This window comes from Mytilus trossulus, chromosome 7, assembly GCF_036588685.1.
Source record: "Mytilus trossulus isolate FHL-02 chromosome 7, PNRI_Mtr1.1.1.hap1, whole genome shotgun sequence".
In the NCBI taxonomy this organism is placed as follows: Eukaryota; Metazoa; Mollusca; class Bivalvia; order Mytilida; family Mytilidae; genus Mytilus; species Mytilus trossulus.
In genome coordinates, this window is record NC_086379.1 from 69,302,205 (window position 1) to 69,315,946 (window position 13,742).

Here is a 13,742-nt window from a genome sequence, read left to right on the forward strand (position 1 = left end):
AATTAAGAGTATGGCGAATCCTGATTGGTCGATATGTGCTCCCGTTATTTTTTATTTTTAGAGACTTCGTGCACTCTGCTTTATACAAAAGGCAAAATAAAAATTATTCCGTAGCTCTAAAGGCACTGAGATGACTTTTCAACGCTAGGACAAGACCCGTATTTTTAAGGGCAAAATTGATAGGCATGGGAGATAAGTACAAAATACGCTAAGAAAAGCAACGCGACCCTATATTTTTTAGACAAAAAAATACTGTCCTAATATTTTTTCTTTGATTCTAGCAAGGTTTCGTTAAGAAAATCAACTTTCTAAAGTCTGTATCTCGAAAAAGGCTACCATTGTCGCCTATGGGGAAATTAATTGTTTATTTCAATCTATACAGCATCGACATTTCTTTATAATAGTGCTCAAAAAGTGTCAAAAACAGTAATTTTACTTGACATTTAATGTGAAACCGTATTTTTTGGTGACAAATGAACTATTGATTATCTAGTTTTTAAGCTATAGTCTGTTTCATATTGGTATTGCATTTTACCTTAGAAACAAGGGTGGGCTCGACTTTTGACTTACTGTGGAACGAATATGTCATTTTCTGAAGTTCTGCTGATTTGTTTGAATAGAGCAAGTACACGTCTAGAGTTTGTGTATATAAATCGATTTTTAAACATAACAATCTCGACCCAAGTGCTGTTATCAAAATTACCAAATTCAGCGAAAATGTACGGAAATGATCTCCTTCGAACATTGAAATGTTCACACGAATATCAAACTAAAAGAATAAAATAAGCATGCCATTTTTGTAGTTAACAAACAGTTATCGATGTCAAAACACAAATATTAACACATATTCCATATTTTGAAATGCTATAGTCTGTTTCAAAAATGTACTTTTTTACGAAAACGGTTTCATTTAAAACTGTTGTTCAAAATTCACCGTAGTAGTTATATATTGGATTGGTTTTGTTATCAATATAATCAGTACTTGATGATATATAAAGAATCACTGGAGAAAGTGGGCATAATCTTCAGTCCCTTTTTAACAGAACCGCATTTACTAAAAAAAACTGATTTTTTTTCTTCACATTTTTCGACTGGGGTCACCTCCGATAAAAAATTCTGAAAATTCAGAGAGTAAAGCCAGAACGGTTTGAAGATGATTTATTTGTGGCATATATATTTGTGCATCTAACGCACTATGAATTGCACGATACAAGAAAGTATTAAATACCGTATAGGTTACAATACACCATTAAATTTTATGGGCGCAGCCATTTTATGAGCATAACATGGTATTCAGAATTAAGAGTATGGCGAATCCTGATTGGTCGATATGTGCTCCCGTTATTTTTTATTTTTAGAGACTTCGTGCACTCTGCTTTATACAAAAGGCAAAATAAAAATTATTCCGTAGCTCTAAAGGCACTGAGATGACTTTTCAACGCTAGGACAAGACCCGTATTTTTAAGGGCAAAATTGATAGGCATGGGAGATAAGTACAAAATACGCTAAGAAAAGCAACGCGACCCTATATTTTTTAGACAAAAAAATACTGTCCTAATATTTTTTCTTTGATTCTAGCAAGGTTTCGTTAAGAAAATCAACTTTCTAAAGTCTGTATCTCGAAAAAGGCTACCATTGTCGCCTATGGGGAAATTAATTGTTTATTTCAATCTATACAGCATCGACATTTCTTTATAATAGTGCTCAAAAAGTGTCAAAAACAGTAATTTTACTTGACATTTAATGTGAAACCGTATTTTTTGGTGACAAATGAACTATTGATTATCTAGTTTTTAAGCTATAGTCTGTTTCATATTGGTATTGCATTTTACCTTAGAAACAAGGGTGGGCTCGACTTTTGACTTACTGTGGAACGAATATGTCATTTTCTGAAGTTCTGCTGATTTGTTTGAATAGAGCAAGTACACGTCTAGAGTTTGTGTATATAAATCGATTTTTAAACATAACAATCTCGACCCAAGTGCTGTTATCAAAATTACCAAATTCAGCGAAAATGTACGGAAATGATCTCCTTCGAACATTGAAATGTTCACACGAATATCAAACTAAAAGAATAAAATAAGCATGCCATTTTTGTAGTTAACAAACAGTTATCGATGTCAAAACACAAATATTAACACATATTCCATATTTTGAAATGCTATAGTCTGTTTCAAAAATGTACTTTTTTACGAAAACGGTTTCATTTAAAACTGTTGTTCAAAATTCACCGTAGTAGTTATATATTGGATTGGTTTTGTTATCAATATAATCAGTACTTGATGATATATAAAGAATCACTGGAGAAAGTGGGCATAATCTTCAGTCCCTTTTTAACAGAACCGCATTTACTAAAAAAAACTGATTTTTTTTCTTCACATTTTTCGACTGGGGTCACCTCCGATAAAAAATTCTGAAAATTCAGAGAGTAAAGCCAGAACGGTTTGAAGATGATTTATTTGTGGCATATATATTTGTGCATCTAACGCACTATGAATTGCACGATACAAGAAAGTATTAAATACCGTATAGGTTACAATACACCATTAAATTTTATGGGCGCAGCCATTTTATGAGCATAACATGGTATTCAGAATTAAGAGTATGGCGAATCCTGATTGGTCGATATGTGCTCCCGTTATTTTTTATTTTTAGAGACTTCGTGCACTCTGCTTTATACAAAAGGCAAAATAAAAATTATTCCGTAGCTCTAAAGGCACTGAGATGACTTTTCAACGCTAGGACAAGACCCGTATTTTTAAGGGCAAAATTGATAGGCATGGGAGATAAGTACAAAATACGCTAAGAAAAGCAACGCGACCCTATATTTTTTAGACAAAAAAATACTGTCCTAATATTTTTTCTTTGATTCTAGCAAGGTTTCGTTAAGAAAATCAACTTTCTAAAGTCTGTATCTCGAAAAAGGCTACCATTGTCGCCTATGGGGAAATTAATTGTTTATTTCAATCTATACAGCATCGACATTTCTTTATAATAGTGCTCAAAAAGTGTCAAAAACAGTAATTTTACTTGACATTTAATGTGAAACCGTATTTTTTGGTGACAAATGAACTATTGATTATCTAGTTTTTAAGCTATAGTCTGTTTCATATTGGTATTGCATTTTACCTTAGAAACAAGGGTGGGCTCGACTTTTGACTTACTGTGGAACGAATATGTCATTTTCTGAAGTTCTGCTGATTTGTTTGAATAGAGCAAGTACACGTCTAGAGTTTGTGTATATAAATCGATTTTTAAACATAACAATCTCGACCCAAGTGCTGTTATCAAAATTACCAAATTCAGCGAAAATGTACGGAAATGATCTCCTTCGAACATTGAAATGTTCACACGAATATCAAACTAAAAGAATAAAATAAGCATGCCATTTTTGTAGTTAACAAACAGTTATCGATGTCAAAACACAAATATTAACACATATTCCATATTTTGAAATGCTATAGTCTGTTTCAAAAATGTACTTTTTTACGAAAACGGTTTCATTTAAAACTGTTGTTCAAAATTCACCGTAGTAGTTATATATTGGATTGGTTTTGTTATCAATATAATCAGTACTTGATGATATATAAAGAATCACTGGAGAAAGTGGGCATAATCTTCAGTCCCTTTTTAACAGAACCGCATTTACTAAAAAAAACTGATTTTTTTTCTTCACATTTTTCGACTGGGGTCACCTCCGATAAAAAATTCTGAAAATTCAGAGAGTAAAGCCAGAACGGTTTGAAGATGATTTATTTGTGGCATATATATTTGTGCATCTAACGCACTATGAATTGCACGATACAAGAAAGTATTAAATACCGTATAGGTTACAATACACCATTAAATTTTATGGGCGCAGCCATTTTATGAGCATAACATGGTATTCAGAATTAAGAGTATGGCGAATCCTGATTGGTCGATATGTGCTCCCGTTATTTTTTATTTTTAGAGACTTCGTGCACTCTGCTTTATACAAAAGGCAAAATAAAAATTATTCCGTAGCTCTAAAGGCACTGAGATGACTTTTCAACGCTAGGACAAGACCCGTATTTTTAAGGGCAAAATTGATAGGCATGGGAGATAAGTACAAAATACGCTAAGAAAAGCAACGCGACCCTATATTTTTTAGACAAAAAAATACTGTCCTAATATTTTTTCTTTGATTCTAGCAAGGTTTCGTTAAGAAAATCAACTTTCTAAAGTCTGTATCTCGAAAAAGGCTACCATTGTCGCCTATGGGGAAATTAATTGTTTATTTCAATCTATACAGCATCGACATTTCTTTATAATAGTGCTCAAAAAGTGTCAAAAACAGTAATTTTACTTGACATTTAATGTGAAACCGTATTTTTTGGTGACAAATGAACTATTGATTATCTAGTTTTTAAGCTATAGTCTGTTTCATATTGGTATTGCATTTTACCTTAGAAACAAGGGTGGGCTCGACTTTTGACTTACTGTGGAACGAATATGTCATTTTCTGAAGTTCTGCTGATTTGTTTGAATAGAGCAAGTACACGTCTAGAGTTTGTGTATATAAATCGATTTTTAAACATAACAATCTCGACCCAAGTGCTGTTATCAAAATTACCAAATTCAGCGAAAATGTACGGAAATGATCTCCTTCGAACATTGAAATGTTCACACGAATATCAAACTAAAAGAATAAAATAAGCATGCCATTTTTGTAGTTAACAAACAGTTATCGATGTCAAAACACAAATATTAACACATATTCCATATTTTGAAATGCTATAGTCTGTTTCAAAAATGTACTTTTTTACGAAAACGGTTTCATTTAAAACTGTTGTTCAAAATTCACCGTAGTAGTTATATATTGGATTGGTTTTGTTATCAATATAATCAGTACTTGATGATATATAAAGAATCACTGGAGAAAGTGGGCATAATCTTCAGTCCCTTTTTAACAGAACCGCATTTACTAAAAAAAACTGATTTTTTTTCTTCACATTTTTCGACTGGGGTCACCTCCGATAAAAAATTCTGAAAATTCAGAGAGTAAAGCCAGAACGGTTTGAAGATGATTTATTTGTGGCATATATATTTGTGCATCTAACGCACTATGAATTGCACGATACAAGAAAGTATTAAATACCGTATAGGTTACAATACACCATTAAATTTTATGGGCGCAGCCATTTTATGAGCATAACATGGTATTCAGAATTAAGAGTATGGCGAATCCTGATTGGTCGATATGTGCTCCCGTTATTTTTTATTTTTAGAGACTTCGTGCACTCTGCTTTATACAAAAGGCAAAATAAAAATTATTCCGTAGCTCTAAAGGCACTGAGATGACTTTTCAACGCTAGGACAAGACCCGTATTTTTAAGGGCAAAATTGATAGGCATGGGAGATAAGTACAAAATACGCTAAGAAAAGCAACGCGACCCTATATTTTTTAGACAAAAAAATACTGTCCTAATATTTTTTCTTTGATTCTAGCAAGGTTTCGTTAAGAAAATCAACTTTCTAAAGTCTGTATCTCGAAAAAGGCTACCATTGTCGCCTATGGGGAAATTAATTGTTTATTTCAATCTATACAGCATCGACATTTCTTTATAATAGTGCTCAAAAAGTGTCAAAAACAGTAATTTTACTTGACATTTAATGTGAAACCGTATTTTTTGGTGACAAATGAACTATTGATTATCTAGTTTTTAAGCTATAGTCTGTTTCATATTGGTATTGCATTTTACCTTAGAAACAAGGGTGGGCTCGACTTTTGACTTACTGTGGAACGAATATGTCATTTTCTGAAGTTCTGCTGATTTGTTTGAATAGAGCAAGTACACGTCTAGAGTTTGTGTATATAAATCGATTTTTAAACATAACAATCTCGACCCAAGTGCTGTTATCAAAATTACCAAATTCAGCGAAAATGTACGGAAATGATCTCCTTCGAACATTGAAATGTTCACACGAATATCAAACTAAAAGAATAAAATAAGCATGCCATTTTTGTAGTTAACAAACAGTTATCGATGTCAAAACACAAATATTAACACATATTCCATATTTTGAAATGCTATAGTCTGTTTCAAAAATGTACTTTTTTACGAAAACGGTTTCATTTAAAACTGTTGTTCAAAATTCACCGTAGTAGTTATATATTGGATTGGTTTTGTTATCAATATAATCAGTACTTGATGATATATAAAGAATCACTGGAGAAAGTGGGCATAATCTTCAGTCCCTTTTTAACAGAACCGCATTTACTAAAAAAAACTGATTTTTTTTCTTCACATTTTTCGACTGGGGTCACCTCCGATAAAAAATTCTGAAAATTCAGAGAGTAAAGCCAGAACGGTTTGAAGATGATTTATTTGTGGCATATATATTTGTGCATCTAACGCACTATGAATTGCACGATACAAGAAAGTATTAAATACCGTATAGGTTACAATACACCATTAAATTTTATGGGCGCAGCCATTTTATGAGCATAACATGGTATTCAGAATTAAGAGTATGGCGAATCCTGATTGGTCGATATGTGCTCCCGTTATTTTTTATTTTTAGAGACTTCGTGCACTCTGCTTTATACAAAAGGCAAAATAAAAATTATTCCGTAGCTCTAAAGGCACTGAGATGACTTTTCAACGCTAGGACAAGACCCGTATTTTTAAGGGCAAAATTGATAGGCATGGGAGATAAGTACAAAATACGCTAAGAAAAGCAACGCGACCCTATATTTTTTAGACAAAAAAATACTGTCCTAATATTTTTTCTTTGATTCTAGCAAGGTTTCGTTAAGAAAATCAACTTTCTAAAGTCTGTATCTCGAAAAAGGCTACCATTGTCGCCTATGGGGAAATTAATTGTTTATTTCAATCTATACAGCATCGACATTTCTTTATAATAGTGCTCAAAAAGTGTCAAAAACAGTAATTTTACTTGACATTTAATGTGAAACCGTATTTTTTGGTGACAAATGAACTATTGATTATCTAGTTTTTAAGCTATAGTCTGTTTCATATTGGTATTGCATTTTACCTTAGAAACAAGGGTGGGCTCGACTTTTGACTTACTGTGGAACGAATATGTCATTTTCTGAAGTTCTGCTGATTTGTTTGAATAGAGCAAGTACACGTCTAGAGTTTGTGTATATAAATCGATTTTTAAACATAACAATCTCGACCCAAGTGCTGTTATCAAAATTACCAAATTCAGCGAAAATGTACGGAAATGATCTCCTTCGAACATTGAAATGTTCACACGAATATCAAACTAAAAGAATAAAATAAGCATGCCATTTTTGTAGTTAACAAACAGTTATCGATGTCAAAACACAAATATTAACACATATTCCATATTTTGAAATGCTATAGTCTGTTTCAAAAATGTACTTTTTTACGAAAACGGTTTCATTTAAAACTGTTGTTCAAAATTCACCGTAGTAGTTATATATTGGATTGGTTTTGTTATCAATATAATCAGTACTTGATGATATATAAAGAATCACTGGAGAAAGTGGGCATAATCTTCAGTCCCTTTTTAACAGAACCGCATTTACTAAAAAAAACTGATTTTTTTTCTTCACATTTTTCGACTGGGGTCACCTCCGATAAAAAATTCTGAAAATTCAGAGAGTAAAGCCAGAACGGTTTGAAGATGATTTATTTGTGGCATATATATTTGTGCATCTAACGCACTATGAATTGCACGATACAAGAAAGTATTAAATACCGTATAGGTTACAATACACCATTAAATTTTATGGGCGCAGCCATTTTATGAGCATAACATGGTATTCAGAATTAAGAGTATGGCGAATCCTGATTGGTCGATATGTGCTCCCGTTATTTTTTATTTTTAGAGACTTCGTGCACTCTGCTTTATACAAAAGGCAAAATAAAAATTATTCCGTAGCTCTAAAGGCACTGAGATGACTTTTCAACGCTAGGACAAGACCCGTATTTTTAAGGGCAAAATTGATAGGCATGGGAGATAAGTACAAAATACGCTAAGAAAAGCAACGCGACCCTATATTTTTTAGACAAAAAAATACTGTCCTAATATTTTTTCTTTGATTCTAGCAAGGTTTCGTTAAGAAAATCAACTTTCTAAAGTCTGTATCTCGAAAAAGGCTACCATTGTCGCCTATGGGGAAATTAATTGTTTATTTCAATCTATACAGCATCGACATTTCTTTATAATAGTGCTCAAAAAGTGTCAAAAACAGTAATTTTACTTGACATTTAATGTGAAACCGTATTTTTTGGTGACAAATGAACTATTGATTATCTAGTTTTTAAGCTATAGTCTGTTTCATATTGGTATTGCATTTTACCTTAGAAACAAGGGTGGGCTCGACTTTTGACTTACTGTGGAACGAATATGTCATTTTCTGAAGTTCTGCTGATTTGTTTGAATAGAGCAAGTACACGTCTAGAGTTTGTGTATATAAATCGATTTTTAAACATAACAATCTCGACCCAAGTGCTGTTATCAAAATTACCAAATTCAGCGAAAATGTACGGAAATGATCTCCTTCGAACATTGAAATGTTCACACGAATATCAAACTAAAAGAATAAAATAAGCATGCCATTTTTGTAGTTAACAAACAGTTATCGATGTCAAAACACAAATATTAACACATATTCCATATTTTGAAATGCTATAGTCTGTTTCAAAAATGTACTTTTTTACGAAAACGGTTTCATTTAAAACTGTTGTTCAAAATTCACCGTAGTAGTTATATATTGGATTGGTTTTGTTATCAATATAATCAGTACTTGATGATATATAAAGAATCACTGGAGAAAGTGGGCATAATCTTCAGTCCCTTTTTAACAGAACCGCATTTACTAAAAAAAACTGATTTTTTTTCTTCACATTTTTCGACTGGGGTCACCTCCGATAAAAAATTCTGAAAATTCAGAGAGTAAAGCCAGAACGGTTTGAAGATGATTTATTTGTGGCATATATATTTGTGCATCTAACGCACTATGAATTGCACGATACAAGAAAGTATTAAATACCGTATAGGTTACAATACACCATTAGATTTTATGGGCGCAGCCATTTTATGAGCATAACATGGTATTCAGAATTAAGAGTATGGCGAATCCTGATTGGTCGATATGTGCTCCCGTTATTTTTTATTTTTAGAGACTTCGTGCACTCTGCTTTATACAAAAGGCAAAATAAAAATTATTCCGTAGCTCTAAAGGCACTGAGATGACTTTTCAACGCTAGGACAAGACCCGTATTTTTAAGGGCAAAATTGATAGGCATGGGAGATAAGTACAAAATACGCTAAGAAAAGCAACGCGACCCTATATTTTTTAGACAAAAAAATACTGTCCTAATATTTTTTCTTTGATTCTAGCAAGGTTTCGTTAAGAAAATCAACTTTCTAAAGTCTGTATCTCGAAAAAGGCTACCATTGTCGCCTATGGGGAAATTAATTGTTTATTTCAATCTATACAGCATCGACATTTCTTTATAATAGTGCTCAAAAAGTGTCAAAAACAGTAATTTTACTTGACATTTAATGTGAAACCGTATTTTTTGGTGACAAATGAACTATTGATTATCTAGTTTTTAAGCTATAGTCTGTTTCATATTGGTATTGCATTTTACCTTAGAAACAAGGGTGGGCTCGACTTTTGACTTACTGTGGAACGAATATGTCATTTTCTGAAGTTCTGCTGATTTGTTTGAATAGAGCAAGTACACGTCTAGAGTTTGTGTATATAAATCGATTTTTAAACATAACAATCTCGACCCAAGTGCTGTTATCAAAATTACCAAATTCAGCGAAAATGTACGGAAATGATCTCCTTCGAACATTGAAATGTTCACACGAATATCAAACTAAAAGAATAAAATAAGCATGCCATTTTTGTAGTTAACAAACAGTTATCGATGTCAAAACACAAATATTAACACATATTCCATATTTTGAAATGCTATAGTCTGTTTCAAAAATGTACTTTTTTACGAAAACGGTTTCATTTAAAACTGTTGTTCAAAATTCACCGTAGTAGTTATATATTGGATTGGTTTTGTTATCAATATAATCAGTACTTGATGATATATAAAGAATCACTGGAGAAAGTGGGCATAATCTTCAGTCCCTTTTTAACAGAACCGCATTTACTAAAAAAAACTGATTTTTTTTCTTCACATTTTTCGACTGGGGTCACCTCCGATAAAAAATTCTGAAAATTCAGAGAGTAAAGCCAGAACGGTTTGAAGATGATTTATTTGTGGCATATATATTTGTGCATCTAACGCACTATGAATTGCACGATACAAGAAAGTATTAAATACCGTATAGGTTACAATACACCATTAGATTTTATGGGCGCAGCCATTTTATGAGCATAACATGGTATTCAGAATTAAGAGTATGGCGAATCCTGATTGGTCGATATGTGCTCCCGTTATTTTTTATTTTTAGAGACTTCGTGCACTCTGCTTTATACAAAAGGCAAAATAAAAATTATTCCGTAGCTCTAAAGGCACTGAGATGACTTTTCAACGCTAGGACAAGACCCGTATTTTTAAGGGCAAAATTGATAGGCATGGGAGATAAGTACAAAATACGCTAAGAAAAGCAACGCGACCCTATATTTTTTAGACAAAAAAATACTGTCCTAATATTTTTTCTTTGATTCTAGCAAGGTTTCGTTAAGAAAATCAACTTTCTAAAGTCTGTATCTCGAAAAAGGCTACCATTGTCGCCTATGGGGAAATTAATTGTTTATTTCAATCTGTAGGTACGAAACAGTTGGTTTATATTTTGTTGTACTCAAAGAAACCTAGCTACAGTTGATGCTTGTGATTAGTCAATCTTGTATTACACTTATTACGTGCAATTCTCACATTGCACGTGTATCCATTTGTATTAAATACATAAAAGGGCTCTAGCTGGAGAAAATAGGGTAAACGATTTAAAAAAAAATGTTTTGGTTTTCCATTCTGTGTGATCACTTAGTGCCTTGACGAAGTTACAATTGTTTGATCATAAGCTTTATAACGTATGGCGGGATACATTAGATGGATAATCAGAACGAGTATGCCCTACATCAATTTGATGCAATTGAGGATCAAGGCTTTATAAAATAATATCACCAGCATATTCTAAGGACGCAGTTAATATATATATATATTGATTGATATCGTCCAGTGGCAATTATTTCATGCAAATTCTGGACAAGAAAAATTAATATGTATACATGTATATTGAAGTGATGGTCAAAAAGAGTTATCTTCTTTTATATGATCACTATGATCGAGCATGGTACTTTCTTTATCAACAGAACCATACATAAAATGGTTAAATATTGCAAAGGTCAGTTTCCTGATAACGCTTCCTATTCATAAACATGTAGAACGTGATCATGGCGTGTAAATTAAATATCTTAATGGAAAATGCTAATTTTGTACTTTAAATTAGTGCTCTGATTTGGAATGGAATGTTATCACCAATATGCTTGTTATCTTCATCGCTAATCTGTCGCGTGTCGCGAAGACATTTTTAGAGTCTTTGTTTTACGTAAACTCGAATATACCCATAAATAACTCCATTCATACGAAATCACACCACAGACAACCAAGATAGATAATTTCATAAATCACAATTGGCCAAACAAACAAAAATCAATTTGTCAATGTCACTCTAGTATTCTGTGTGAATCAGCTAAATAAAAGAAGCAAATACTGAAACCTTGCAAAAAATATATTAATTACTGTAATATATCTATTTAATTCTACGTGCATGCAAGGACTTTCTATAGTACAGACTGTCCCTGATGGATGTATAACATGTATATGAGACAATAATTGAATTGTTTCACTAGAGTCTCGATACTTTTAAAACCACCGAATCTACGTTTAATTTTGGTTTATCAATTACGAAAATCTTTCATTTAGGTCAAAGGGTACACTTTTTTTCCTGATTAATTGTGATAAACCAATTACAGACCTGTGTTTTATAGTCAGATTGAATGATATCCGAGTGTTAGATCTCCACTGATATGTAACGAACCTGCACAATGGCATTTCTAAGTATGTCAAGATGAAAATAAAACGAAAAATGTAACTTTTTATCTGAAATTTTAATCGTTTACCATGTAGGTTCCTGCTGTCATAATTTTGAGGATTTTTAATTAAGAATCATTTCAAAGTTTGTCTCACAACTTGTTAGAGAGACACATCTTTAGTAGTATTTCAAAGTATAATCTAAAATCAGGGATTCAAAAGGTTTTCTAGTCAGCTTGAAACTTTTGAATTGTGTTATGAATTTTAAAAGGCGTTGAAAGGGGGTTGAAAGTCAAAATCAACCATAATGGTCTGATTTTGAAAAACAAGGAAACGTTTTATCAGACCGAAATACATATGTAGTTTTGTGTGCTACATTAAGAAAAAATAGCTTTAAATATGTAAGTCAATGCTAGTAAGTTTTCATTTGAAATACATGAAATAAAAGTGTTGTAATAAAAAGTTGCACAGAGGTATTTTTACAAGTTCATGGTCGATAAGATTAATAAATAGAAGATTAACAAAATTTGGACATTCAAATTTCTAACAATGTCCGACTAAAAAGTCTTTTAAAATTGTTTACATTTTACGTTTTCCAATTTCATAGTTAGAACTAGCTATAATCCCACCCTTTCAAAAATAGCAATTAAATGAGTGTTACGTCTGAAAAAAAAACTTAAAATTTTCATTAACATTGTGACATTTTAAACCCTTCGGGTAAACTGTTGAAATTAAGAAGGAGATTTATCTTCGTTGAATTTAGGAATACAATGCTAAACTGAATAGAGTCACTGCAACAAAGTAGCCCGCTTTAAAGGGGCGTTCCAACACAACTTCAGTACGGGGTATATAGCTTTATTGATGTCTTTGTTTAGGACAAAGGAGGTTCAATGAAATCTCACAAACGAGACATCAATCTTAAAAATGGTATAATTAAAAAATCGATCAAAATCACACATATTTAACCTGATTAAAAAAAGAGAATGAAATACATAATATTTCTGTGAAGAGATTATTTAAATTAAACTTTTGTGACAAGTTATGAAAATTTGATAAATGAATGACATTAAAGATACTGTTATGTCAGATCAATGGTCAATCATTAATGGCAGGTGTTATAAATCAATTGGTGGTCAATTATTGATTGACTTACCTGCTTTACATGGGTCAGAGTAAATATCATCTGATGTTTTATGTGGTATCGTACTGGTAGCAGACGTCAGCTTCCGCAGTAATGTAAATATAAATAATTGATGCAAAAATATGGAAATCCTTGGAATCTTCATTTTAAATAAATAAAAAATAAACTAAACGCACAAACTTTTAAACAAAATGTATATCCATTGTGTTATGATCGTTTGATTTTGTTCGTCATGTTACTACTCCCACAACTGATGAGCGACTGACTTATTTATCTCAGAGATGTTGTATCAGTTTCACGCAGCAAGGGTGCATTCATTCCGCTCTCAACTTCTTTGTCAAGTGTGAACGCATTCACCTGTGTCGAAGTGTCAATACCAGACTGAGTAACCAATCAACATGCGTCAGAATATCAGAAATATTGGAATTATGGTACTTGTGATGGATTGCAATGATTATTGTTAATTATACTAATTTTTTACATTATTATTGTATGAGTAGAAATTATATATGATTTTTGGTATATACTAAGGGATCATTTACGATCAATAAAAAATTGAATTACACAAACTTAAACCAACT

The 13,742-nt window shown here is 32.1% G+C and overlaps 1 protein-coding gene across 2 annotated transcripts in view; it reads right to left on the reverse strand.

The window, feature by feature from the left end:
• Positions 1-13,527, reverse strand: part of LOC134725687 (tolloid-like protein 2) — a 58,363-nt gene extending 44,836 nt beyond the window's left edge. For both annotated transcript variants that reach the window (XM_063589708.1, XM_063589707.1), the window contains exon 1: positions 13,174-13,527. In XM_063589708.1, the coding sequence (XP_063445778.1) occupies positions 13,174-13,306 (133 nt within the window). In that variant the 5' untranslated portion in view covers positions 13,307-13,527. The remainder of the gene's footprint in view (positions 1-13,173) is intronic.
• Positions 13,528-13,742: the final 215 nt, after the last annotated feature.